Source organism: Melanerpes formicivorus, unplaced genomic scaffold, assembly GCF_026170545.1.
Source record: "Melanerpes formicivorus ecotype bairdi unplaced genomic scaffold, bMelFor1.0.p_v2 SCAF_100, whole genome shotgun sequence".
In the NCBI taxonomy this organism is placed as follows: domain Eukaryota; kingdom Metazoa; phylum Chordata; class Aves; order Piciformes; family Picidae; genus Melanerpes; species Melanerpes formicivorus.
Window position 1 is genome coordinate 81,142 of NW_027142452.1, and position 24,680 is coordinate 105,821.

At 61.8% G+C, this 24,680-nt stretch overlaps 1 protein-coding gene and 1 long non-coding RNA gene across 6 annotated transcripts; both read left to right on the plus strand.

Moving 5' to 3' along the window:
- The first annotated feature begins 2,298 nt into the window (after positions 1 to 2,298).
- Positions 2,299 to 17,862, plus strand: NFE2L1 (NFE2 like bZIP transcription factor 1). Of its 5 annotated transcripts, XM_068166340.1 has the most exons (8): positions 2,299 to 2,378; positions 2,777 to 2,932; positions 7,228 to 7,425; positions 7,862 to 8,373; positions 12,730 to 12,945; positions 13,546 to 13,635; positions 14,054 to 14,215; positions 14,975 to 17,862. In XM_068166340.1, the coding sequence occupies exons 4-8, from the start codon at positions 7,864 to 7,866 to the stop codon at positions 16,316 to 16,318; spliced, it is 2,322 nt and encodes a 773-aa protein (XP_068022441.1). In that variant the 5' UTR covers positions 2,299 to 2,378; positions 2,777 to 2,932; positions 7,228 to 7,425; positions 7,862 to 7,863; the 3' UTR covers positions 16,319 to 17,862. The 5 variants fall into 5 exon arrangements, with proteins under 5 accessions (XP_068022441.1, XP_068022440.1, XP_068022442.1 ...); XM_068166339.1 differs by lacking the exons at positions 2,299 to 2,378; positions 2,777 to 2,932 and adding an exon at positions 6,425 to 6,519; XM_068166341.1 differs by lacking the exons at positions 2,299 to 2,378; positions 2,777 to 2,932 and adding an exon at positions 6,676 to 6,777.
- A 1,204-nt stretch (positions 17,863 to 19,066) lies between these two features.
- Positions 19,067 to 20,317, plus strand: LOC137455472 (uncharacterized). Its single transcript, XR_010990834.1, has 2 exons — positions 19,067 to 19,314; positions 19,355 to 20,317. It is a non-coding gene; the product is annotated as an uncharacterized lncRNA (long non-coding RNA).
- Positions 20,318 to 24,680: the final 4,363 nt, after the last annotated feature.

The window sequence follows — 24,680 nt, forward strand, 5'->3', positions numbered from 1 at the left end:
GGTGGAGGGTGCCATGGGATTGGGGGTGAGGAGGGATTTGGGGGTGACAGAGGTTCGGGGGGGGGGTGCCAGTACTGAGTGTGAGCTGGGATGGGAGGGTGAGAAGGGCTTGGCAGGGGTTTGGGGGTGCCAAGGTTTGGGGAGGGGTCGGGGTCACAGTTTTGGGGGGTGGCAGGCAGTTGGGCATGGCTTCAGGATTTGGGGTGACTGGCAAAGGTTTGGGGGTGGCAAAGGTTTGGAGGTGATGTTCCCCCCCCCCTCCAGCCCGGCAGGGGTCTGGGGTTCAGGGTGGCACAGCTGCCAGCTGCCAGGGTTTGGGGGGCTCACGGCTGTGGGGTCGGGGGGGGGTTTGGGGGGTGTCGTGGCCGTTTTGGGGGTGTCGTGGCCGTTTTGGGGGTGTCACACGGGGCTGGCAGAGCTGCTTGGGGGGTGGGGGGGCTGTGGGTGTGTCAGTGGGGGGGGGGATGGGGCTGGTACTCCTCCCCCCCCCCCCAGCTGTGGGTCGGCTCAGTCCCTGTGCGCTGTGCCCTCTCTGAGTGACAACTCGTGCCCCCCCGCAGCCCCCCGGGGGGCCGGAGCCCCTTTGTCCCCGGGGCCTGCAGCGGTGCCTTTGTCCCCGTGTCACTTGGGGGGGCACCAGCTGTCGGCCGGGACCCTGGAGCCTTCCTGCTCCTCCTCCTCCTCTTTGTTCTCTGCTCCGGCACTGGGGGAGGGAGGAGGGGACCTGGGGTCCCTCCCTGATTGGGGACCCCGGGCTTGGGGGGGAGGTGTCTCTGGGGCTGGGTGTCCCCATGGGTGGGAAATCAACTCCCCCCTCCTCCCCTCCCCGGGTCTCACTGCCCCCCAAGTTTTGGGGCGGGGGTCCCGCGGAGCTCTGCCTTTTGTTGTGCAGACTTGGGGTGCCCAAGGCTTTGTGGGGGAGTCCCTAGGTCTGGGGGTCCCCAGGGTGGGAAATAACAGACTGGGGGGGGGGGTGGGGTTGGGTCTTTGTTGTCTATTTTGGGGGACAGCTGGGGGAGGGGGCGAGCTGTGGGTTCCTGGGAGGGCCGCGGGGGGGGTTGTGAGGGTGTACGGCCGGGACTGTCCCCTCCCTGGGGACACCAAAGGGGCTCCCCCCAGCCCAGAGGAGCGGAGAGGCTTTGGGGGCGCGGGGCTGGGTGGGAGGCACAGTAAAGAAGCCGGGGCAGGAAGGGGGGGGTCCCAGCTGTGGGGACATCTGCCTGGACCCCCCCCCCCCCGGGGGAGACAAGGGCAGCTTTGCCAGCTGCCGGCCCTGCCCGGCCCTCCGGCGGGGGGTGGGTCCCAGGCTGGGAGGGGGACAACATCCATCAATGTCTGCCCCCCACCCCCTCCCCCGCGCCCCCCTCGGATCCCCCGCAGCTGGGCTGGGCTGGGTGGGGACAGGCATCGGGGGGAGACTTTGGGGTGTCGCTCGTGGTTGTATTTGGGGGTGGGGGCATGCGCCTTTGGGGTTCAGGTGGCTGCAGGATGTGGGGGGGCTGGGGAAGGTGGGGAGAGGGGTTTTGAAGAGGGGAGTGGGGAAGGGGCATCCAGGAGGAAGGGGGGGAGGAAAAGGGGGATATTGGGAAGGGAGGGGTCCGCGGGCTGGGCTGTCCCGGGTGGGGGGCTTCAGGCTGGTAGGAAACCCTGCGTGGAGGTCCCAAAAGAGGGAGGGGAAAGGAATGGGGAGCGGCGTGGGTGGGTGGGTGTCGCGGGAGGGGGGCTGGTCCCAGGGGAGAGGTGTCCTTAGTATTGGTGAGAGGGGGGCGTTGGAACTCGGGGCGGGAGGGGTCCTCAAGGGGAGGATCATTCGGATTTGGCGGCGCTCACAGAGAAGGGGGCGGGGTGGGGGGGGTGGGGAGGGTGTGACTGGGAGGGTCCAGGGCTGCCCGGGCTGGGGTGGGGGTCTCTGGGAGGGGTGATCCCGGGCTGGGGGCATAGTCTCAGGATCGGTGACCTGGTCCAGGGGTGTTCGAGCTGGGGTAGGGCATTCCCTGTGCAGGGGAGGGTCCCCAGGAGGGATGGTCGTCAGTAGGGAGTGGTCTCAGGACGAGGACACCCAATCGGCGGGGGGGGTCCTGCCAGTTCCCCGCGGCCGCCAGCAGATGGCACTGCAGGACCGCGAATACGCAGCCCGCCGGGTGGGCGGGCCAGCCATTGAAGGGCGTGAGCAATACAGGAAGGGGCGTGGTCACTACCCATGTAAGGCGTTTCACCAGCGATTGGCGTGTCCCTGTGCCAATGAGGTGCGCGTCCCGCGAGGGGTGGGGCCGTGGCCGGGGGCCGCCTCGTGTCCCCGCCAGGGAGCGTCGAGCAAGAGCTGCGCTGCGGCCGCGGCGGTCAGGGAGCGTCGCGCAGGAGGCGGCGGAGCCCCCACGGTAGGGTTAAACAGGGGGCGGGAGGGGGGAGGTCCCTGGGCTGGGTGTCCCCTGTAAGGTGCGAAGATCCCGGGAAAGGCGATGCCGAGATGGAGAGGTCCCTGGGCTGCTGTGGTAGAGCAGACTGTGGGCACCTGCGGGTGCTGGCCCCACCGCTGCCCCACACCTGGGCAAGGTTTGAGTGCCCGGCTGCACGCACCCCTCCCCAGCCTGGGCACGGCCAGGGACTGGGCTGGGAGCTTCCACTCCCCTTTCCCCAGCCCCACGCAAGTGTGGGGCGCTGTAAGCCCCCCACCAGCCCCAGCCCCCCCTCTGCCAGCCCCCAGCTGGCTGCGGTGGCTTGAAGGGAGGCGAGTGGCCTCTAAGGGAGTCTCCGAATGTCACCTTTGCCTCCACAGGAAACGCGGCGAGGAGCGAGGGAGCCCCCAGAGCCTGGCCTCGATGGATGACAGACCCCTGGGGACCGTCCCAGGGCGGCTGATGGAGAGAGGACCCCGAAGCAGGGAGGAAAACTTCCATCGGGAGCCAGCTGTGGCTGGGAGCGAGTGGGAAGGGTGAAGCAATTCTCCTTCATTAGTGCTCAATTTATTCCTCGATATTATTAACGACGGGGGCGGACACAAGACCTGACGAGGAGCTGCTGGCGAGGCGGTGGCTGGCGAGGAGGCAGCCTGGCGATCCTGGCTGGAGTGGGGCTGGGAGGTGCCAGGGAAGGTCCTTGTGTCCTGCCGGAGCGTCCTGTTCCCGGTCTTGTCCCGGTTCTTTCCCGGCCGTCCCGGCCCCGCGGGCTCCATCACTCCGCCGCCCCGGGCTCCCCCTCCTCGGCCGTGCCCGTTCCGACCCCGCTCCGCTCCGCCTCGGACCCTCCCCACTCCGCACCCCGACTCCTCGCCGGGCTCCGCTCCCGTAAGGATCAGGACCATCCCCACCCTGCCTTAGCAAGGGGAGGGAGTGGAGGAGGGTCCCGCAGCGGGGGTCCCGCACCCCAGGGTGGAAACGAGGAGGGCGATAGGTGGGGTCGCGGGGGGGGGGGGGGGGCTGCTCCCTCCTGCACCTCGGGGGGGGTAGCAGTGGGGGGTGGGATGGAACTTGGGACCCTCACCCACCCCGAATTGCGGGGTCGAGAGAAGTCCCTGGGGGGAGCAAGGCTCAGCAGTGGGGCTGGGGGCTGTGTGGTGTCACACCTCACCTAATCCCTTCTGCATTTGATGTGGGGGTCGCCCCCCGCCTGGCGTGACCCCGAGGAGGTGGGTGGAGGGTCCTGGCAGTGGGGGGCAAGCACATCCCTGATGCAGGATGTGGCCTTTGCTGGGGGGGGGGGGGGAAGGGTCGGTGCCCCCCTAAGTGCCATCACAGGTGACGCCAGGTGTGGGGCACAGTCCTGATCCCGTCCCCTGGGAGCCCTGGGGAAGGGGCTCTGTGCCTTCCTTGCCAGGGCTGGGTGCAGGGACGCCTGCCAGCCCTCCAAATAGTCCCCGGGGAGTTGTCGGGGGGGGGGGACGGGAAACACACACTAAAAATAACCCCAGGAGGGGGCAGCCCGGCTCGGGTTGCTGACCGCAGCCCTGGGGGGAGTTTTCCCAGCGGGGTGCAGTGGGCAGATGGGAGAGAGGGTGCCTGGGCGAAGCTCCGCAGCCAGGCAGCCCCACTGCCGGCCCTCGGGGTTGGCAGCACCCCCCAAATTCCTCCCCCTCCGCGGGGTGCCATGTGCTGTGGGCACGGAGGGGACACCGCTGGCGGTGGGGCCGGCGCCGTCCGCCTGCCCTCCCCTCGGCAGGGTGGCACAGAGCCGGCTGCGGCCGCGCCGCCGAGCTCCGCGGGTGTTTGGTTGCTTTGTTTTTGCAGGACGAGATTGGAGAGCAGGAGCAGCGGGGGCGGAGCGGAGCCACCCCCCCAAATCCCTCGGAGCTGGGAGCTTGCAATCTCCTCCCCACCCTCCCGCTGGCTGCTTCCGTCCCTTTCCCTTGCTCAGCTTCTCCCCTCGGCTGCTCCCCGCTGCTCTGGAGCACCCCAGCGTCGGGGCTGCCCATCTTTTGGGGGGGACAAGCAGCTGATTGCCCCATCGCTCAGCCCTGCTCCGTGCTTGCCATCGAGAAGGAGGGGGAGGGGACGGGGGAGGGGACTCTGCTGCCCTGGGCAGAAGCCCCCTCCCAGCTGGCGAACCTCTGCCGTGCTGCGAGGCGCCGGAGCGAGCCCCACGCTCGTTTTCCACAGGTCTTTCCGCGGGTGAACTGTTGTCTCTGGCATCCTGTTTGCGTTTCTGGGGCGAGGGCAGAGGGTGTCAGGGTTTGGCAGCTGCAGCCCCGGCAGGAATAGCAGGCAGGCAGGGGGTGGTGCTGCCCGCCTTGCCCTTCCCTCCTACCTGCCCAGCACCCCACGGGCGCCAGCGCTGGGTTTTGGGTGGGTGTGGGAGCAGCAGCAGCCTGCTCAGAGGGGGCAGGTTTGACACCGAGCCTGCCCTCTGCTTATTTCAAGCCTGTGGAGCTCCCACCTGGGGTTTGCTGGCTGGGGAGGCATGGATGGGATGTGTGCCTGCTGCCAGCCCTGCCCCCTGCAGCTCTCACAGGAGATCCTGGGGTGTTCTGTGGAGTGGCTTCAGAGCCACCCAGCTGCACGACAGGACCCCCAGGCAGGGGTGGGGTGCTGGGGGTGAGCTGTTTGTGGCCTTTCCCTCTGCTCCCCTGGGTGGTGACTGCCTCAGGAGGCACTGAAGGCTCAGACTTGGGTTGCTTGGTCAAGCTCAAACCGGCTGCTGGGCTCCCCCACGAGGTGTCGTGGGGATGACCCAAGGACAGCACAACCGGCTCAGGCTGAGGGGAGACAGACAGACAGCACAACCGGCTCAGGCTGAGGGGAGACAGACAGACAGACAGCACAAGCTGCAGGTGGCTGCGGAGCAGGGCAGCCCCAAAGGCAGCAGCTCTGTGGTTTGGGGTGGGGGACGACCCCATCCTGCTCCTAGCACCAGCACCCTGGGGGGCACGGTGCCCCCCTGCATGGCTTTTGCCTCTTCCCCGCAGCTCTCAGGCTGCCCGGGGCTGGGAGCCCTCTCTCTGGGGCACAGCTCCAGCGGCTCCCTCGGCCGCAGCCGGGCAGCAGCGCTTTTGTTGCCTGGCTGTAACCAGCAGGGGCCTGGCGGCCGGGCAGCTGCCTGAGCGTGAAATTAAAGACCTTTTAATTAGGGGAAGGGCTGAAGTAAGGAAGCAAGCAAAGCGCAGGGCGAGCAGGCGATGCCCTGGCTGCGCTCCCGGCCCTGCCCCTGACTCGCTGCAGCGCCCGGGGCGAAGCTCCGGCCCTGCCTTTGACTCACTCCTTCCAGCCGCCCGTGGCTGGGCCGAGGGCCGGGGGCCTGCGCGGGTGAGGGCAGGGCTGTGTTTGCACAGCGTTATCAGCCCGAGGGGCTGCGGCGGCGCGGGGGAGGCCCCTGGGCCGCCCTGGAAGCGGGGAGCAAGGCCGAGAAGGCATCGCCCCGCTGTGCGGGGAGGAGGCCCAAAACTCCTCTATGGCCCCTGAGGGTGTCGCGACACAGGAGACCTCCGGCAGGGGGAGATGCCGGGACCTGCAGGGCGCCGGAGCCGCCGTCCACGGCCGCCCCGGGCCTCGCCCTGCGCCGGGGGTCTGGGGCTGCCTGCTGCCGCTGCTATGGCAACAGCTGCGGGGCGAAGGGGCGGGGTCCGCGCGTCGCAGCGATTGGTGCGCGCCGCTGCCAGTCAAGCGCCCAGACGGCCGTCTGGCTCCTACGCGTCGTCTCATTGGTGGCTGCTGCTGCCGTTCGGCGGAGTTCCCGCACTCCATTGGACGGGCACCTTGTCGCTCCATCGCTGCGGGGAGCGGGCCGTGTTGTCGTGTTTCTCCTCTTCGATTGGTTCATCCCGCGGCCGCCGGGCCAAACACCGGGTATAGCTGCGCTAGCCACGCTCCGATTGGTCACTCGGTCTGCCAATCCGGGCGGCGACGGGGGCGGGAGCAAACACCTCATCTCCTCTTTCCATTGGGCCGCCGCTTCGTCCTTCCTCCCTCTCGCAGGGCGTTGATTGGCCGCGGGGCCGCTTGAGGCGGGAGGGGAGCGGGAGGGCCAGGCCAGGCCAGGGCGGGGAGCGGGAGCGGGGCCGGCGGCGGCGGAGGGGCCGGCGGCCAGCGGGTAGCGGAGGGGTCGTGGTCACGGTGGGGGGTGCGGGTAGGGTCGGGCGGTGCTGAGGGGCCGGCGGGGCCACGGCGGGGCCACGGCGGGGACGCGAGTCACGAGGCTCCGGGGCGGGTCTTGAAAGGGCCCCGGGGCGGCGGCCAAGCTGAGGGGGGGGGTGGAGGCACATGGCCCCCGCTCGGTAGCGCCGAGACCTCTTCCCCTCCTCCGCCTCCACCATGCTGGGGAGGGGAGAACGGGGAGCGCCGGAACCTGGTGAGAGCTAGGGAGCCGCCCCGGACGGCTGGGGGCGGGTGGCCCGGGAAGGTCGGGGCGGGAGGGGCGGGCGAGGCCGGCAGTGCCCGGACGGGCTCGGGAGCGCTCGGTCGCCGGTGGGAATCCGGTGAGGAGGTTTTGCAGAGGCGCTGGGAACAGCGTTAAGGAGTGAAAGGAGTCGGGGCTGGATTCCTTCAGAGAGGGGAAGTTGACGCACCGGCCTAAGAATAGCTCTGGGAGGGGAAGCGTGGCCGGGGTGGTCCCCAGGGGGAGCCTCCGCGGCCTGGGTGCCCGGGCCCGGGTCGGGAAAAATCAGCCCTTGGAGGGCCGATTGCCACAGCTCCTTGAAAAGCCGCCGTGTGCCGCCGTAGTGGGTCCATGTGGGACGCTGAGAGAGAGGGTGGTGCCCGCTCGGGTGCGTTATCGCCTTCGCTCTGCTTCTGTTTTCAGCTGCTGATGAAATTGCAACCAGAAGACTCTTTGGACCTTTCCGTGGTCGGGACCTTTGACTCGTGAACGGTTGCCTCAGGAAGCTTCAAAGAGCGGAAGGAGAAAGGAGCCGAATCGGAGGGAGCAGCCCCCTGTCCTGCAGCGTGGGGAGCTGGGGGGGGGGTGAGAGGAAGCAGCTGTATGTGGAGTTTGTGGACAGTAAGTCACATGGGGGCTCGTGTAGCTCTGTTATAAATACAGCTCTGGAGAGAGGGGGAAAGGGCAGGGGAGGCTGTGTGCTTGAGGAGACTTCGGTGCCTCTCAACCTTCCCATCTTCAATTACCCTGGGCCGTGGAGTCCCAGGGCTTTTTACCAGGAAAAACAAAGCTCTCTTGAGCCACCTTCTGCTTCAAACTTTTTTTTACACCCCCCCCCCCCTCCCCTCCCCGTGGTTTGTTTACCAAGGCTGGAGCCTGTTGCTTTGTTTGTGTGAAAGTGGGGCAGAGGAAAAGCCAAACCCAACCAACCTGTTGTGTGGAGAATCTGTCTGACGCTGGGCTTGTTGGGTTGCTCTTCCCAAACACCCTCCACCTCTTCTTCTCTCTCTTCTTTCTCTTTGTTTGTTTTTTTTGTTCCCCCCCCCACTCTTGCCAGAAATGCTCTCTCTGAAGAAATACTTCACTGAAGGCCTCATCCAGTTCACCATCCTGCTCAGCTTGATCGGCGTTCGCGTGGACGTGGACACCTACCTGACCTCCCAGCTCCCCCCTCTCCGGGAGATCATTCTTGGCCAGAGCTCTGCTTACACCCAGACCCAGTTTCACAACCTGAGGAACACCTTGGATGGATATGGCATCCACCCAAAAAGCGTAGACCTGGACTATTACTTCACTGCTCGCAGGTTGCTCAACCAAGTGAGGGCCCTGGACAGGTTTCAGGTGCCCACCACCGAGGTCAGCGCCTGGTTGGTGCACAGGGACCCCGAGGGCTCCGTGGCCGGGAACCAGCCCAGCGCTGGCATCGCCCTAGAGAACGGCGGCGGCCTGCAGGATGGCAACAGCCCTGACAATGGGGTGAGGGAGAGCGGAGCTGAGCAGGGATTTGGGGAAGAACTGGAAGATTTGGGAGCGGTGGCTGCCCCTGCGAACGGAGACCTGACCAAAGAGGTAGGCAAGAGCTTCTTTTTGCCGCGGGTTGGGGAGTGGGAGGGAAGGCAGCCTCTGCTTTGGGGTCTTTTGGCCTTTGGGAGCAGTGTGCTCAGCGCTTGGGGGAAGTGGATCCCTGCTTGGGAACGGTGTAAAGCTCGGCTTTGTTTTCGAGGGTGGGTGCTGCACGGCGCGGGGGGGATGTGTGCGGTGGCTTTTGCTTTCTGTTTGTTTGCTTCTTAGCCTGAACCTAACAGTGAAAGGAGGAGACGGGGTGAGGGATGGGGGGTGGGGGAAAGGAAAGGGCTGTCGGGGTCAACGTTTCAACCTGTGCACATAGCTTTGGTGGTTGTGAAACCGCTGAAACCAGGCCGGGTGATCAACAAGGGGGCGTTGGGTAACAGCCTGCGGTCCCAGGTGTCGAGCGAGCGAGGCGGTTGGGTTACTTGGCTCTGGAGTTCATCCAGTGGCGATGTTTATTGCTGGGCTTTTCATCACAGGCGGGTGGGGAGAGGTGAACTGGAAAGAGGTTTATGTTCTCCTGTCGGCAGGCTGTGATGCAACCCTGGTCCCCATGAGCTGCTGCTCTTTCCCCCCTGCCTATATATATATATATGTGTGTGTGTGTGTGTGTCCTTCTTGGCACCGTTCTCTTTGTCACGGCATGTTCGGCGTCGCCGCGGTGTAACCGGCCGGGGGCTGGGGGGGGAAGGGAACACCCGGGAACGTTTTGTGCCGGTTTGCCAGCGTCGGGACTGGGGGGGGGTGGGGGGGGTCCTTCCCACAGTCCGTTTTTGCCTTGAGGCATGGGGACAGCCGAATCGAGGAGCGTTCCCCCCCGGCGGCAGCGAGGGGTGGGCGGTTTGGCAGGCAGCTGGCACCGGAGCCTGGGGCTTTTGTCATGCGGCTTCGGCGCGGCGGCGGCGGTGGGCAGGGAATGGGGTGAGGAAGGCGGTGTGAAGGCGTGCACGGCGGAGTGACAAAGGTGACAATGAGTTTCAGGGCTGGGATGGATGGATGGATGGATGGATGGACGGTGGGGGATGGTGGTGCTTCGGCTTTACCGGCGGGCAGCGTTTTTTTCCACCCCCTCCCTGCCCTGCCCGGCTCTGGAGGTGTCGAGGGATGTGGGGTCCCGAGGGATGGGAACCCTCGCTCTGGGTTTGCAGGCAGCGACCTTGGAAGGTGTCAGCGAGAGGAGCTTTGGTGTGAGGGTGCCAGGGGCAGGAGAAATGTTCACACAGGCAGCTTCTTCCCTGAGAAATCAGAGAGGCAGTTCCCTGGCTTGGGAACGGGGAAGGATGTGATGGAAAAAACGCCACGGACAAGGTCATGCACAGCTTGTGGAAGACTCTCTTGCCCTCCTCCTCCTCCTCGTCCTCCTCCTCCCCCAAGTCTGGTGGCTGACAGCCGAGGGTGTTGGGTCTTGAGGAAGCCCTTTCCAGGGCAGCGTGGAGAAACCAGGAAGAGAAAGGGGGAAGAGAAACCTTGAGGGAATCTTAAGGGGGGGAGAGAAAGCAGCTTCTGGGGAGAGAAAGCAGCTTCTGGGGAGAGGCAAATGCTGCAGCTCGCAGTGGCAGGAGGCCCAGGACGCTGCTGATCTCCAGAGGCCTGTTTATTTCTGTCTGTTAAAAGCCAGCCCTGCAGTAGATGCCATGGCTGCTGCTGCCCCTGCGCAGCTGCAAACCCGACCGGCAAGCCCCGGCCAGCAGCTGCCAGCCCAGCCAGCCCGGACTGGGCTTAGCTGGGAGCCAAACTCCTTGGGTGCTGCCAGGTGGGGAGAAGCTCCCTTCCACGCTGCAGTTTCACTCCTTCAGGGAAGGGTGGGGAGAGGAGAGGGAGGGCTGCACCATCCCTCGTCCCAGCTGGTCAAGCAGACACAGGGGGCAGCTTCTGGGCTTTTCTCTGGCTTTTTCTCTCCCAAATGCTGCTTGGGGCAGGATTGGGGGGCTGGGAGGGGGGCAGTTCTTGCACCTGTGAGGAGGAAGGGGGGTGCCCAGTGTCCTGGCACACCCACCTCTCGTTTGTCACACCTTCAGGGCAGTCCTGGCTTCCCCTGGGGCCGTCAGGACCCTGCTTGCTGCTGTGGTACCTCCAAGTCCCCTTTCAAAGCATCACCCTGGGGGGGTTTGGGTTTTGTTGGGTGGTGTTTTGGGGACGTTTTCTTGGCTGGCTTTGTCTGGAGCCTTGGGGCTGTCGTTCCAATGGGAATATTGTGTGAGCTGGGCAGCTCCTGGTGCTGCTCCCTCTGGAAGGCACCTGCAGGGCTTCATCCTTACCCCCCCCCTCCCTCCCCCATTCCCCTCTTCATTAGGTGGCTGCTGCTGAGCTGCAGATGGGTTTATGGATTTTTGGGGCTTGGGGGTGGTGGTTGTTCTTCTTTTCCACGATTTTTCCTGGTGATTAAAACATTCCCAAGGGCTCCTTAGGTGTGGGCCAGGCACGACCTTGCTGGGGGGAAAAAATGCTGCTGGTTGGTGAGAATTTTGGGAGCTGGAACTCACCCTTGGGTGGAGCTCAGGGAGCTTTGCAGTGCTGGCTGGCAGGTTGGGAATCATCCAAAAGCAGGGATCTGGATTTTCTTTTTGGGGGGGGATCCTGGTCGGGGGTTCTGCCCCAATCCCTCCTTAGCCTCCTAGACAAAGCTTGCTTGAAGGCCTCTGCAGCATTGGGGGTGGGGACGGCGGGAGGCACCCGCTGCCCCGGTGCCGGTTTCCACAACAGGGGAATCTAAATGCGCGGCCGCCAGACATGTGATGAGCTGCCGGTGCTCAGCCGCGGCTCTGCCGGCAGAATCCCCCCGACCCCGCCGCCGGCTCCGCGGTTCCTCCTGCCCCCAGCGGGATGTCTTTACACTTGGCATTGCTTCTCCGGCGGCCCCGCTAGGTCCTGGAGCCCGGTGGGGGGCTCTGGGGTGGGGGTGAGGAGCAAGCAGGAGCCGTAACGGGGATTCGGGGAGGGGAGGTTCGGCCTTTCCCGGCCGGGATCAGCACCTTCGGGCCGGGGTCTCCCTGGGGAAGGCTCCAAGGTGACCCCGGCCCGGAGGGAGCGCAGCGAGCCCCGGTTCGAGCTCCCCCCGCACCAGCGCGGTGCAGGGCGAGGCCGGGCCCGGGGCGGGGAGGGGGAGGCGGCGGCGGCGGCGGCTCCGCTGCGCCAGGGCGGGGGCGTGGCCCCACTGAGCACCGCGCGGTCGCTCGTTGGTCAGAAGGGCTGCCCCCATCGGCGGGGATTGGCCGGAGCGTCGGAGCGGAGCGGCGCTGATTGGCGGAGGGCGCGGCCCGGGCCTATTGGCGGCGGGGGAGGGAGGGGCGTGGTCCGGTGGGGCGCAGGGGGCGTGGCTTGGCTGCCGCCGCAGCCACGGTACCGGCGGGGGAGGGGCGGGCGGGGCGAGCCGCAGCCCGGCCCGGGCAGGGCGGCGGGAGCCGAGCCCAGCCCAGCCCGGCCCAACCGAGCCGAGCCGAGCCGAACCCGGCCCAGCCCGAGCTTGAGCCTGAGCCCCCAGCTCGCCGCCGCCTTCGCCGTCACCACCGGGACCGCGGGCACCTGTGGCCGGTGGGCGCGGAGCGGAACGCGGCTCTCTCTAGCCGCTCCGGCCGGCGATGCGTGCGCGGTGCCGCGCCCCGGCCAGCCCGCTCCGCTGCCTCCTCCTCCTCCTCGCTCTTCTCCTTCCCCGGGGACCATGATCGGCGTGCGCCGCGGCCCGGGCGGCAGCTGGGGACATGAGAAAGGTATCGGGAGGGAGGCAGAGGGAGAGCGGCCGATCCCCGGTGCCGCGGCGGGGGAGAGGGACCGGGAGGTGGGGAAGGAGGGGGGTGGGGAGGCGCGGCGGCGGCGCAGGACTGCTGTAGGCGGGGGCTGCGGGGCGGGGGCCGGTGCTTCGGGTGCAGGGCAGCGCTCCGGGGGTACCCCCGGGGAGGCGGGTAGGGGGTTAACCGGGGGAGGCTGCGGGCAGCCCCGGTGATGGCGGGGACGGCGGCGGCTGAAGTTGCATCAGGTGGGTGGAAATGCGGGGATTTTCCTGCCGGCGCACCCCACCCCTTATGCAAATGGCCGGGATGGCACCACGGGGCTGATGCAAGGCGGGCACGACGCAGGCACCGCCGCGACAGGGGCCCGGGCGGCCCCAGCCGCCTTTCCCGGCGGGCGGGAGGGTGGCCATGGGCGGTGGGGAGGGGAGGGCCGGCCTCACTCGCCATGCAGAACCCGCAGAGCCTCTCTCGGGCACCCCGGGAGGCAGAACGGCCCCGGGTTAGCCCGGAGGAGGAGCGGGGTGCCCAGCGGGTGGGCTGCGGGTCGGACCGGGGTGGGGTCTCAGGGGTGTCCCCTGGGTGGGGACCCTGCGCAGGGCCGAAGGAAATGATGTGGTCTGTCTTTCAGGACATCGATTTGATTGACATCCTGTGGAGACAGGATATTGATCTCGGCGCTGGGCGAGAGATTTTTGACTACAGCCACCGGCAGAAAGAGAGCGAAGTGGACAAAGAGCTGAGCGATGGGAGGGAGCGAGGGGACAGCTGGAGGAGCGGAGGGAACGAGGTCTTGGATAGAACCCTACTAGTTGATGGAGAGACTGGGGAGAGTTTCCCTGCACAGGTAACACCCCTGGGCCAGCCGGGCTGGGGTCTGTGCCCAGGGCGCTGCAGCTTGCCAGGGCTCTCTGCCCCTCTCTCGCTTGTCGGGGCGAGCGCTGTCACCCTCGACGTTCCGCAGGGCTCTGCTGAGCCGCAGGGTCAGGCTTTGCCCGAGGGGGCCCAGGGTCAGGCTTTGCCCAGGGGTGCCAGGATCAGGCTTCGCCCAAGGTGCCCAGGAGGATTTGGTGCTGGGGACGGCAGGCAGCCGCAGCGAGGGGCGGGCAGGGGAGCGGCCGTGTCACCGTCAGCAGGACGTTAGGACGAGGGCAGCCGGTTCTGGCCCTGGCGGCGGCGGTGGCGGCAGGGGGAGGCGCAGCGGCTCCCCTCCTGCGGTAGGTGAGGCTCGCCGGGAGCGGAGGCAGCGGCGCTCCCCTTCCCCGCTGCGCTCCGGGGGGCTGTGCTGACGCTCTCCAGAGCAGGAGGATGGAGCCTGTGAAGCACTGGGTGGGGCCTCTGGCTCCTTTTTGGATGCGCTGTTAATAAAAGCCCTGCTGGAAGGAGCTGGTTTCTCATCAACCACCTCCCCAATCCCGAGGCTATGGTCGCTTGTCTTCTCCATCAGGTGCCTGGTGCAGAGGATCAGACAGCCCTGTCCCTGGAGGAGTGCCTTAGACTGCTGGAGGCCACCTTCCCCTTCGGGGGGAATTCGGAGGTGAGTGGATGGGGAGGCAGCTTCCTGTCCCTGGGATGGATCCAGAGGGCAGTGGTGGCTTCTCCCTCCCTGCTTCACCAAAGCTTTTGGTGCCCCTCGGTGCCACCCCCACCCCAGCCCCCGCAGTAAATTGGGTTAACCTGCTTCTGGAAGCTCCAGGCACCGTGTCTGCAAAACCAGTGGTGGTGGTGGTGGTTGAGGGGGGTGGGGGGGTGGTCACAATTAATTAAAGACTTCTGGCTTTGCTTCTAATTAGTTGCTAGTGAAGTGTGGAGAGGGAATCACTGCAAACCGGTTCTGCTTCGGACGAAAGGGAGAAGCCGTTTGCCCGCGCCCGGAGGTGGAAGGGCATCGGGGAGCTCTTGGCTCCCTGGCCCTGCTGAGCAGCCAGGGACTGACTCTGCCTCACGTGGTTTAGTTTCCAGCTGCGGATGTCTCCACCCTGAGCGAAGCTGTGCCCGGCGAGAGCAGGTCTGCAGGCATCCAGAGCAACCTGCTGTCTCCTCTCCTCGCCGAGACCGAGTCGCCCTTCGATCTGGAGCAGCAGTGGCAGGACCTCATGTCTATCATGGAAATGCAGGTGAGCTCCAGCTGGCCTTGCTGTGGAGCCAGGGAGTTGGTGTGGGTTGGAAGGAGACCTCCCAAGCTCCTCCAGTCCCAGCCGCTGACCTGGCGCCGCCACGGGCAGAGTTTTTCTGGGATGCCCTCAGGGATCGTGGAATTGGTAGGGTTGGGAAGGACCTCAAGGCTCAGCCAGTGGCTCAGCCAGTCCCAACCCCCCTGCCACGGGCAGGGACACCTCACCCCACAGCAGGTTGCTCACAGTCCCATCCAGCCTGCCCTTAAAACCCTCCAGGGATGAGGCTTCCACCACCTCCCTGGGCAACCTGTGCCAGTGTCTCGCCACCCTCCTGGGGAGGAACTTCTTCCCGACATCCAATCTAAATCTCCCCACGCCTCGTTTTGTTCCATTCCCTCCCCCAGTCCTGTCACTCCCTGACAGCCTCAAAAGTCACTGACCAGGATGGTGACTCCTCCACCTCCCTGGGCAGCCTGTTCCAATGCCTGCCCAGGGCATCAAAGCTGTGTTTGTCTCTCCCCAGCACCCCGTTCCTGGGCAGTGTGGGGGTCGGTGTGGCAGCTGCTTTGCTTTTGTCCCAGCCTGCGTGGTGGTTGCTGCAGGCTTTAGCCCTCCTGCAGCTGGCTGGTGGCTGGTGCTGGGCTGCTGGAGCGAGGGAGAGCTCCTGCCATGGGATCTGGAAGCATTGTCCCTGTCTCTCTTTGGCCACGCACCAGGGCTGGAGCGTGGCTGGTTGAGCTGCTTGGGCCTCTCTTGCAGGCTATGGAAGTGAACAACACGACCGCCGAAAGCCTCTACAACAGCACGAGCGGAGACCTGCTGGCTTCTAACTACAGCCTCGCTCCCAACACTCCCATCAATCAGAATGTCAGCCTGCATCAGGCCTCTCTGGGGAGCTGCTCCCAGGACTTCTCCCTCTTCAGCTCCGAAATCGAAAGCCCTTCCTCCATGGCCGGCAGCTCGGCCTTGCTTCAGCTGGCGCCGGATAACTCCACCGGCCTCAACACCACCTTCGGCTCCACCAACCTGAGCGGCATCTTCTTCCCTCCCCAGCTGAACAGCACAGTCAACGAGACGGCTGGCCCCGAGCTGCCAGACCCCCTGGGTGGGCTGCTGGACGAAGCCATGCTGGATGAGATCAGCCTGATGGACTTAGCCATCGAAGAAGGTTTCAACCCGGTGCAGGCCTCGCAGCTGGAAGAGGAGTTCGATTCCGACTCAGGTCTTTCTCTGGATTCTGGCCACAGTCCTGCTTCTCTGAGCAGTTCAGAAGCCTCCTCCTCGTCCTCCTCGTCCTCCTCTTCCTCTTCCTCCTCCTCTTCCTCCTCCTCCTCCTCGTTTTCTGAGGAAGGAGCTGTGGGTTACAGCTCAGACTCCGAAAACGTGGACTTCGAAGAGGCCGAAGGGGCGGTTGGCTACCAGCCAGAGTACAGCAAGTTCTGCCGCATGAGCTACCAGGACCCGTCCCAGCTCCATTACCTGCCTTACCTGGAGCACGTTGGCCACAACCACACCTACAACATGGCCCCGGGGGCCCTGGAGAGCGAGGAGCCCAAACTGCCCAGCGTGGGGAAGAAGAGCGGCAAGAAGCCCTCCGAGTTCCTGGACAAGCAGCTGAGCAGGGACGAGCACCGGGCCCGGGCCATGAAGATCCCTTTCACCAACGACAAGATCATCAACCTGCCCGTGGAGGAGTTCAACGAGCTGCTCTCCAAGTACCAGCTGAGCGAGGCCCAGCTCAGCCTGATCCGAGACATCCGCAGGAGGGGCAAGAACAAGATGGCCGCCCAGAACTGCCGCAAGAGGAAGCTGGACACCATCCTCAACCTGGAGCGGGACGTGGAGGACTTGCAGCGGGACAAATCCAAACTGCTCAGGGAGAAGGTAGAGTTCCTCAAATCCATCCGGCAGATGAAGCAGAAGGTGCAGAACCTCTACCAGGAGGTGTTTGGCAGGCTGAGGGACGAGAACGGCCACCCCTACTCCCCCAGCCAGTACGCCCTGCAGTACGCCAGCGACGGCAGCGTCATCTTGATACCCAGGGCCGTGGCCAACCAGCAGGCCCGGCGGCAGGAGCGCAAACAGAAGGACAGGAGGAAGTGAAGGGGACGAGGCTGGCGATGCGGGAGAAGGAGTTTGGGGCGACTCCCTTGAGCAGAGAGAGGACTGGAGAAGGGCTGAGCCTGGAAGTACTTTGTAAGGAACTTTCCGATGCCTTCTTATCCGATAATATCTTCTCGAACAAACAAAACGGACACCAAGGTGACTGCTGCCGGGAGGCTGGCAGCGCCTGCAGGCTTCAGGGGGCTTCCCCCCATAACTGGGGGAGGAACTGGGAGGAGAGGACACCCTGGCACTGGTGTTTGAGCCCAGCACCTTTCCACCACCCTGGAATCCTTTGAGCACAGGATATGAGCTGGTAGCAAACTGGCGGCGAGAGAGAGAGAGAGAAAGAGAGAGAGGCAGAGGTGGGGGCAAACAAAGCAAAACAAACAACAAACTACTGTTAGGAACTGGCTTTAAATAAGAGATTTCAAAGCAAATGAACTGAGAACAAAGTTAGAGGAGAGACATTTGTCTGAACTTCCAAAGTTCTGTGACTTCAGGTAGTTGGTTTCTTCTTTTCTTTTCCTTTTGTTCTTTTCCTTTGCCCTTTTCCTTTCCCCCCCCCTTCTTCTTTTTTCCCTCCCCTGCTTCCTGAACCAGTTCTGTGTGAGTGGAGCTGAACTTTGAATTCCAGCTTAACCAACACCCCTTCCTCAAATCAGACCCAAGTGGAAAACACAACTGGTTTGACTTCCATTTTTTTTTTAATTTTTAACCCTTTCCAGCCTGAGGAAGCTCAGAAGTGTGTGGTGGGGAGGGGGGGGAAGAGAGCTGGAGGTGGGGAAGGGAAGAGAGCTGGAGGTGGGGAAGGGAAGAGAGCTGGAGGTGGGGAGGGGAGAAAACTGGAGCTGGGGAAGGGAGAGACCTGGAGGAGGGGAGAGGAAGAGACCTGGAGGTGGGGAGAAAACTGGAGATGGGGAAGGGAGAGATCTGGAGGTGGGGAGAGGAAGAGAACTGGAGGTGGGGAGGGGAGAAAACTGGAGGTGGGGAAGGGAAGAGACCTGGAAGTGGGGAGGGGAGAAAACTGGAGGTGGTGAAGGGAGAGACCTGGAGGTGAGGAGAGGAAGAGAACTGGAGGTGGGGAGGAGAGAGAGCTGGAGGCCGCCGCAGTGTGTGTGTGTGTGTGCGAGGGGGGCACGTAGAGCGTTAGGATTTTGATGGGGAAGAGCTTGAGGATTTTTGGGGGTGGAACTGGAGAGGGTTCAAAGGAAGTGGGGTGATGTGTGTGGGGTGTATGTGTGTGTGTGTGTGAACCCCAACAGCCCCGACCCCATCACCACACCGGGAGCATGTCACTGCCCGCCGTGCCAGCACGGCACACGCAGCAGCCTGCATGCCAAACGCTGTCTTCTGCCACTGACCCACCGGGGAGCTGCTGGGGGAAGGAAGGTGAGGAGGGGGTGGAGGGGAGGGCAAAGAGGTCATTGAGCCCCCTCCCTAAGTCAGGGTACAGCACAAAAGGAGCCCTTCCCCCCCCAATCCTCTACCCCCTGCCCCCAGCCCGTGTGGGCTTTGTCACTCAATAAACAGCTGTTAGGATCCTTCCTGAACCGTGCTTCGATTGTGGGGAGGGGGGGGGGAGGGGAGGGGGGCTTCTGCCTTTCTCCTTTTTTTGGGTTGGTTCCCCCCCCCCCCCCCCCCCTTTTTTAGGGTCTTAAAGAGTGCTTGTGGTGAGTGAAAAGAAACCAACTAAACAAAAACAACAACAAAAGGGGGGGGGGGGGGGGGGGGAACCCCCAAAGGCTGAGAAGCAACAAAAAGGGAGAAGCCCAACCCCTTCCAAGCTGCTAAATGTTCTTTGCCATAAAAGATTTCAGTGTAACCCTGTGTGATCACATTATAGGATCCTCTTCTGTCCCTAGGTGGTGGTCTGCCTTCCTGGTTTGGTTTTGGGTTTGGTTTGGTTGGTTTTTTGTTCAGGAGGGGTTTGGGGGTGTGTGTGTGGGAGTTGGGGTCGGGGGTAGTGCCTTGCTCACTGTGGGCCTCCGGCGAGGCCCAGCCTGGAAGCTGTATTTTAGCAGTGTAGCACAGCTGGGAGCGTAGTGACTTCAGCCAGCAGCTCAACAGAAAGGGTGAGAAACAATACACAGAAGGGGAAAAATGAAAACACACACACAGGGAAAAAAAATAAAGAGGAAAAAAAGAAAGATGCAAAAAAAAACCTCCAAAAGAATAAAAATGAAATCATTGAAAAAAGGGGTAAAAAACCAAAGGGGTAAAAAAAGGTGGGGGAAGAAGAATTAAAAGGGGGGAAAAAAAGAATTTAAAAGGGGGGGAAAGAATTCAAAAGGGGGGGGAAAAGAAGAATTAAAAGGGGGAAAAAAGAATTAAAGGGAATTAAAGGGGGGAGAAAAAGAATTAAAAGGGGGGAAGGAAGGAATTAAAAAGGGGGAAAGGAATTGAAAAGGAATTAAAAGGGGGGAAAAAATTAAAAGGGGGGAAAGAAGGAATTAAAAGGGGGGAAGAAGGAATTAAAAGGGGAGAAAGAAGGAATTAAAAGGGGGGGAAGAAGGAATTAAAAGGGGGGGGAAGAAGGAATTAAAAGGGGGAAAAAGAAAGGGGGGAAAAAGGGGGAAAAATAATTAAAAGGGGGGAAAAGGGAAAAAGAATTAAAAGGGGGAAAAAAGAATTAAAGGGGAAAAAAAGAATTGAAAGGGGGAAAAAGAAAAAAGGGGGGAAAAGAATTAAAGGGGGAGAAATTAAAAGGGGAAAAAGAAGGGGGGGAAAAAGAAAAGGGGGGGGAAAAAGGGAAAAAAAATAAAAGGGGAAAAAAGAATCAAAAGGGGGGGAAAAGGGAAAAAATAAAAGAGGGGAAAAAAGGTTAAAAAGAATTAAAAGGGAAAAAAAGTTAAAGAACGGGGGAAAAAAGTTAAAAGGTTAAAAAAAATGGAGGAAAAAAAGGGTTGAAAAAAGGTTAAATAGTTTAAAAAAAAAAGGAAGAAAAAAGTTAAAAGGTTAAAAAGCTAAAAAAATTTGGAGGAAAAAAGTGAAAGGTTAAAAGGATTAAAAATTGGAGGAAAAGAAAAGTGAAAGAAAAGGTTAAAAGGATTAAAAAAATTGGGGGAAAAAAGTTAAAAAATGGAAAAAAAAAAGGGTTTAAAAAAGTTAAAAGAATAAAAAAAGGTTAAAAAGTTCAAAAAAGTTGAAAAAAGTTAAAAAATGGAAAAAAGGTTCAAAAAGTTAAAAAAAGGAGGAAAAAAAGGTTAAAAAGCTTAAGAAAAAAAGGTTAAAAAGCAAAAAAAAAGTTAAAAAAATAATAAAAAAAAAATTTAAAAATTAAAAAAAAAGGTTAAAAAATAATAATAATAATTAAAAAAAAAGGTTTAAAAAGCTTAAAAACTGCAAAGGGCTTTTCCTGGCCTAGTCCTGTGTGTGGGCTACAGGGTGAGGGAAGGCTCCAGGGGGTCACTCCAAAAGGGGAGGAGGAGGAGGAGGAGGAGGAGAAGGAGGATGAAGAGGAAGAGGAGGAGGAGGAGGATGAAGAGGAAGAGGAGGAGGAGGAGGATGAAGAAGAGGAGGAGGAGGAAAAGCAGAGGCCTGGAGCAGCCCCGAGGGAAGCTGTTTGGCTGTTGGCTGGGGGGGAGGGGTTTGGGCTGTGCTGTTGTCTGGGTGGTTTGTTGTTGTTGTTGCAGGCTCTGGGAGGAGGAGGAGGAGGAGGAGGCTGTGGGGGGTAGGTGGATCTCAGAGCTCAGCCCCGGGGGGGGGTGGTTTAGCGCTGCCCCCGACCTCCATCCCCTGAGCTTCGCTGGCTTGAACTGGGAAGGGGTGAGGCTGCAGCAGGAGGCGGTGGAGGTGTGGGGAGGGTGGAAGGGAGGCCCTGAGGGGCTGGTTTAAGTTATGATTTTCTTTCCATTTCTTTTTTCTCCCCCCTCCTTAAGAACTCTTTTTTTTCACCCCCCTCCCATCATTTTCCTGAGCTGTGTGTGACCTGGCAGGGAAAGAAGAGAGATTGTGTGAGCACAGGACAACAATAAACTGGCTTACTCACTGTACCAAGCTGCTGTTTCCTCCAGCCTTTTATTGCTCCTCTTTTTTTTTGGGGGGGTGGGGGCTAAGGAAAGATTGAAACATATCAGGGCAAGCACAAAGGCCTCTTGGTGTGGGTCCTTCCTCCCCTTCGTGGCTTAGCTCCTGGTTCCTCCTGGCTGCTGTTGCTTCCAGCTGCTGTGGTCCTGGGCCCTGCAGGTAACAAGCTCGGCGGGGAGGCAAATGAAAGGCTTCTTGTTTGTGGCAAACAGCTCTGGCTCAGCTGCTGGGTTTTTTTTCTCCCCCTCCCCTCCCCTCCCTTCACAGCAGCATCTTCTCGAAGCCAGCCAAGGAGGAGAAGTGTTTCTGGTTAACTGCACAGCCAGCCCGGAGCCCTCCTGCCAAAGCCACCAAAGCTGCTGCGGTGCAGAGGGCTGGGTGCCGCGCGGGGCCGCGGCTCAGGGCTGCCCAATGCTTCTCTCTGCTGGGCCAGAGCTCCTGCTGTCGCTGTCCTGCTTTCTCCTTGGGTGAGCAAAGGGCAGGGGAGAGCAGCTGGGAACCTCTTTTCCCACTCCAGCCCCCAGTGCTGCTCGCTCTTACACCAGCCTCACCTTCCCCGCAGGCTCCAGCCACGGCAGAGTTTGTTCGCTCGGGGGTGGATTTGTACCAGACACGGCAGGATGGATCCTGCCCTGGGATGAGGCCCAGGCAGGAGCAAAGAGCCTGAGCTCTTCACCTCTCTGCCCAGAGGGATGAGTGGTGACAAGAGAGGTCCTTGAGTGGTGACAGAGAGGTCCTCGCTGATCTCTTGGCTCAGCTTTTCCCTGCGCCGCAGCTGGACCCAGCTCAGGGCCTGTTGGGGAAGCTCTGGCTGGGAGCTGGTGGGCAGCTGCCAGCCTGGTGCTGGCTCCAGATCCTTCTTTTTGTGTGTGTGTGTGTGTGTTCCCAGGCAGAGCTCAGCAGAGCTCAGTTTGCATCCAGCCAGGCTCAAGGGCAGGCCCTGACTTAGCTGCTTGGAGCAGGCAGAGCTGGGGGGACACAGCCACAGCTGGGAGCTGGGGGGAAGAGGCAGAGCTGGGGGGGGGGTACAAGCAGAGCCCAGGGAGGCTGCTCTGAAGCCAAACTGCTGCCAAAAGCTTCTACAGAATCACAGAATGCCAGGTTGGAAGGGACCCCAAGGCTCCAACCTTTCTGGCTCGAGGTTGCCCAGGGTAGCTGTGGCAGCCTGGAGGTGTTGAAGGCCAGGCTGGATGAGGCCTTGAGCAGCCTGGGCTGGTGGGAGGTGTCCCTGCCCATGGCAGGGGGCTGGAACTGGCTGATCTTGAAGGTCCCTTCCACCCCAACCCATTCTGTGAATCTCTTTTGTTGTAGGCCTCTTTCTCTAAGGCCTTAATCCTCCCCACACCTTACCTACACTGCTGGCCCTGGCTGCTGCAGTTTCTCACCTGGCACCGTCCCGAAGGAGCACTGCTGCAGCCCTGTGCTGAGTACCCAAGAGCCTAACCATGGAATTCAAGCCAGATTGAGCACTGAGCCTTCCAGCACTGTTCAGTATGGAATTCTTGAGCCTCCTGATCCCAGTCAGGACCCCTGGGTGGGGGAGATGACACTTTGGGGACACCAAACCAACCCTTATGGCCACTCTTAAGGTCCCTTTCAGCCTAGCCTTGGCCAGCCACAAGCAGAGAATGCTCTGCTCTGCCCCATGCTGCCCTCCCCCTGGGGTTCCCATGAGGAAAATGTCATTTTCCTGGGGATTAAACCTCTCCTGGGACTGGAAGAGTTCAGCTACTCCTGCTGCTGGAGCTGAGCCCAAGCCAGCTCCACTCAGCACAGCCAGGGGCAAGGCAGAGCACTCACACACACGTTCTGAGGGGCTTCCTGCCTCTCTTCTTGGGCTCCAGGGGATTCATTGCAGATACTCCTTCAGGGGCTGCTTGAGAAGCTAACACTGGCTTGCCAAAGAGAAAAGATCCACAGGGATTTCCCCTGCTGTGATGCTGCTGTGAGAAGGTCAAAGCCTCCCCAGCAGGGTCGCTGACTGGAGAAGGGTAAATGAGGTCCTGAGAGGGGAGGAGGGAAGGCTGCTCCCCCTGGGTCTGCCTTTAACCCCCTTGGCCCTGCAGGAGGAGAGCTCTGACTTTGCCTCCACCCCTGCGCTCACAAACGTCCTCCCTCACACCAGAACACCCCCAGCAAAGCCACAGCTCCCTGCTGGGAGGCTCCAGGTGAGCAAAGTGCTGTGGCCCAGCCTCCAGCACAGCCTCAGGCTGAGAAGGAGCCTGACCAAATCCACTCCTCTGGCTCCCTGCCTGTGCCCATCGCAGCCCGTGGGGGGGCGGTGAGGAGGGGCAGGAGCTCCACCAGCTCCTCACCTCCTCGGCCGGCACTCAGCAGGCACCGGCTGCCTGCCAGCCCCTCCTCAGGTGAAGCTCAGACCTTTCATTTTCTGAAGCAGGAAGCATTTAGCCACCAGCAGGGCCTCCTGCCTCTGATCTCGGCCAGAGGCAGTGCTCAGAAGCCCTTTGAGCCAACCCCTGGCTGCCGCCCGAGCCCTCAGCGCGGCAGGCGGAGGAGCTGCCTCTGCCCTTCCCTGCCAGGCTTCTGGCAGCACAGGCCCAGCCTGGAGCACCAAACCCGAGCCAGACAACCACACATCATCACCCACAGGCCTCTGAGGGCATCAGCAAGGTCACAAGAACATGTCACACGCTGCACTGGGCTGGAGGGGACCCTCCAAGGGCATCTTGTCCACCCCCCCCTGCAGGCAGCAGGGACAGCTCCAGCCGGAGCAGGCTGCCCCAGGGCCACAGCAAGCCTGACCTTGAACGTCTCCAGGGACAGGGCCTCAAACACATCCCTGGGCAGCCTGTTCCAGTGTCTCACCAGCCCTACTGTGAAGAACTTCCTCCTGCCCCTCATCCTGGCACTCCCAGCCCTTGTCCAAAGTCCCTCCCCAGCTCTCCTGGAGCCCTTCAGGTTACTGGAAGGCTGCCTTAAGGTCTCCCTGGAACCTTCTCCTCTCCAGGCTGCACAGCCCCAGCTCTCAGCCTGTCTTCACAGGAGAGCTTCTCCAGCCCTCTGATCATCTTGGTGGCTTCCTCTGGACCCTCTCCAACAGTTCCATCTCCTTCTCGTGCTGGGGGGCCCCAGAGCTGGACACAGCCCTGCAGCTGAGGTCTCACCAGAGCAGAGGGGCAGCTTCACCTCTCTCCCCCTCCCACGTTTCCCTGGGCCTCATCCTGCTGCCATAATGCCACAGCCAGACACAAACCTTGTACCCAGAGACCTGGCTCCCACCTGCAGCGCCCAGAGAGAGCCCCAGGTCCTCAACACAGCCCCAGGTCCACCTTCAGGATGGAGCAAACCTGCCTCCTGCAGCACCTGACCTGCTGCCATCCATCACCCCCAGAGCCTCCCCTGGGGGCCTGCAGCCTCCTCATGTTCAATTAAGTGGACATTGCCCCTTCCATCTGCAGTGATTAATTCAGGCCTAATTGCTGCTGCTGGGGCAGGGCAGACATCTCACTGTCCACTGGGCACAGCCTGTGCTGCCAGGAATAACCTGGATTGCAGCTGGCTGCAGAGCTCTGCAGCCCCAAGGACTCACCACCACTGGGAGGTGTTTAAAGAGAGCCTGGCTGAGGCACTTGGTGCCAGGGGGTGAGCTGAAGAGAGGGTGTTGGGTGCTAGGTTGGACCTGGTGATCCCAAAGGTCTTTTCCAACCTGCTTAATTCTGAATCCAGTCATAAGCTTTTCACCAGCAAGAGCAGGGGGGAGGCCCAGCTCAGCCCTGAACATCAGCCACAACCTTCCTTGCTTCATCCTGCACCCCAGGGATGCCAGAAAACTCTGAGCCAGCACCAAAAGTCTCCTCCCAGGGCTGCTGCAGCCCACTCTGGGTGTCAAAGAACAGGTCCAGCTCTGCTTCAGGCTGAGACTGGAGAGCAGGACCAAACTCTTGAGAGTGAGGGTGGGGAGAGCCTGGCACTCGTTGCCCAGGGGAGGCTGTGGCTTCCTCCTGCCTGGAGGTGTTGAAGGCCAGGCTGGATGAGGCCTTGAGCAAGCTGGGCTGGTGGGAGGTGTCCCTGCCCATGGCAGGGGCTTGGAGCTGGCTGATCCTGAAGGTCCCTTCTGACCCAACCCATTCTGTGATCCTCCATGCACAGGAGCTTGTGGCCCTCAGCAAGGCTCAAGTGGGGCCACCTCCATCTTCAGCTACCCCACCAGCACTGCCAGAGCTCCAAGCAGCCCTCTGGAAGCATCCAAGTGCCCCCCAAGTCTGCTCAACCTTGAGATGAGTACCGAAGGAAAGGTCACTTACCTCTGCTGCTAGATCCTGGCTGGGAGGAACACAGGCAGCTCACCACTCCTGGCTTCAGCAGCAGCTTG

What these genes read in the sequence shown, in the direction of transcription:
- NFE2L1 (XM_068166340.1), top strand. Translation starts at nt 7,864, where the DNA reads ATGCTCTCTCTGAAGAAATACTTCACTGAAGGCCTCATCCAGTTCACC. An exon ending in ACGGAGACCTGACCAAAGAG is followed by an intron (nt 8,374 to 12,729) that starts GTAGGCAAGAGC and finishes TCTGTCTTTCAG; the next exon opens with GACATCGATTTGATTGACAT. An exon ending in CCTTCGGGGGGAATTCGGAG is followed by an intron (nt 13,636 to 14,053) that starts GTGAGTGGATGG and finishes CACGTGGTTTAG; the next exon opens with TTTCCAGCTGCGGATGTCTC.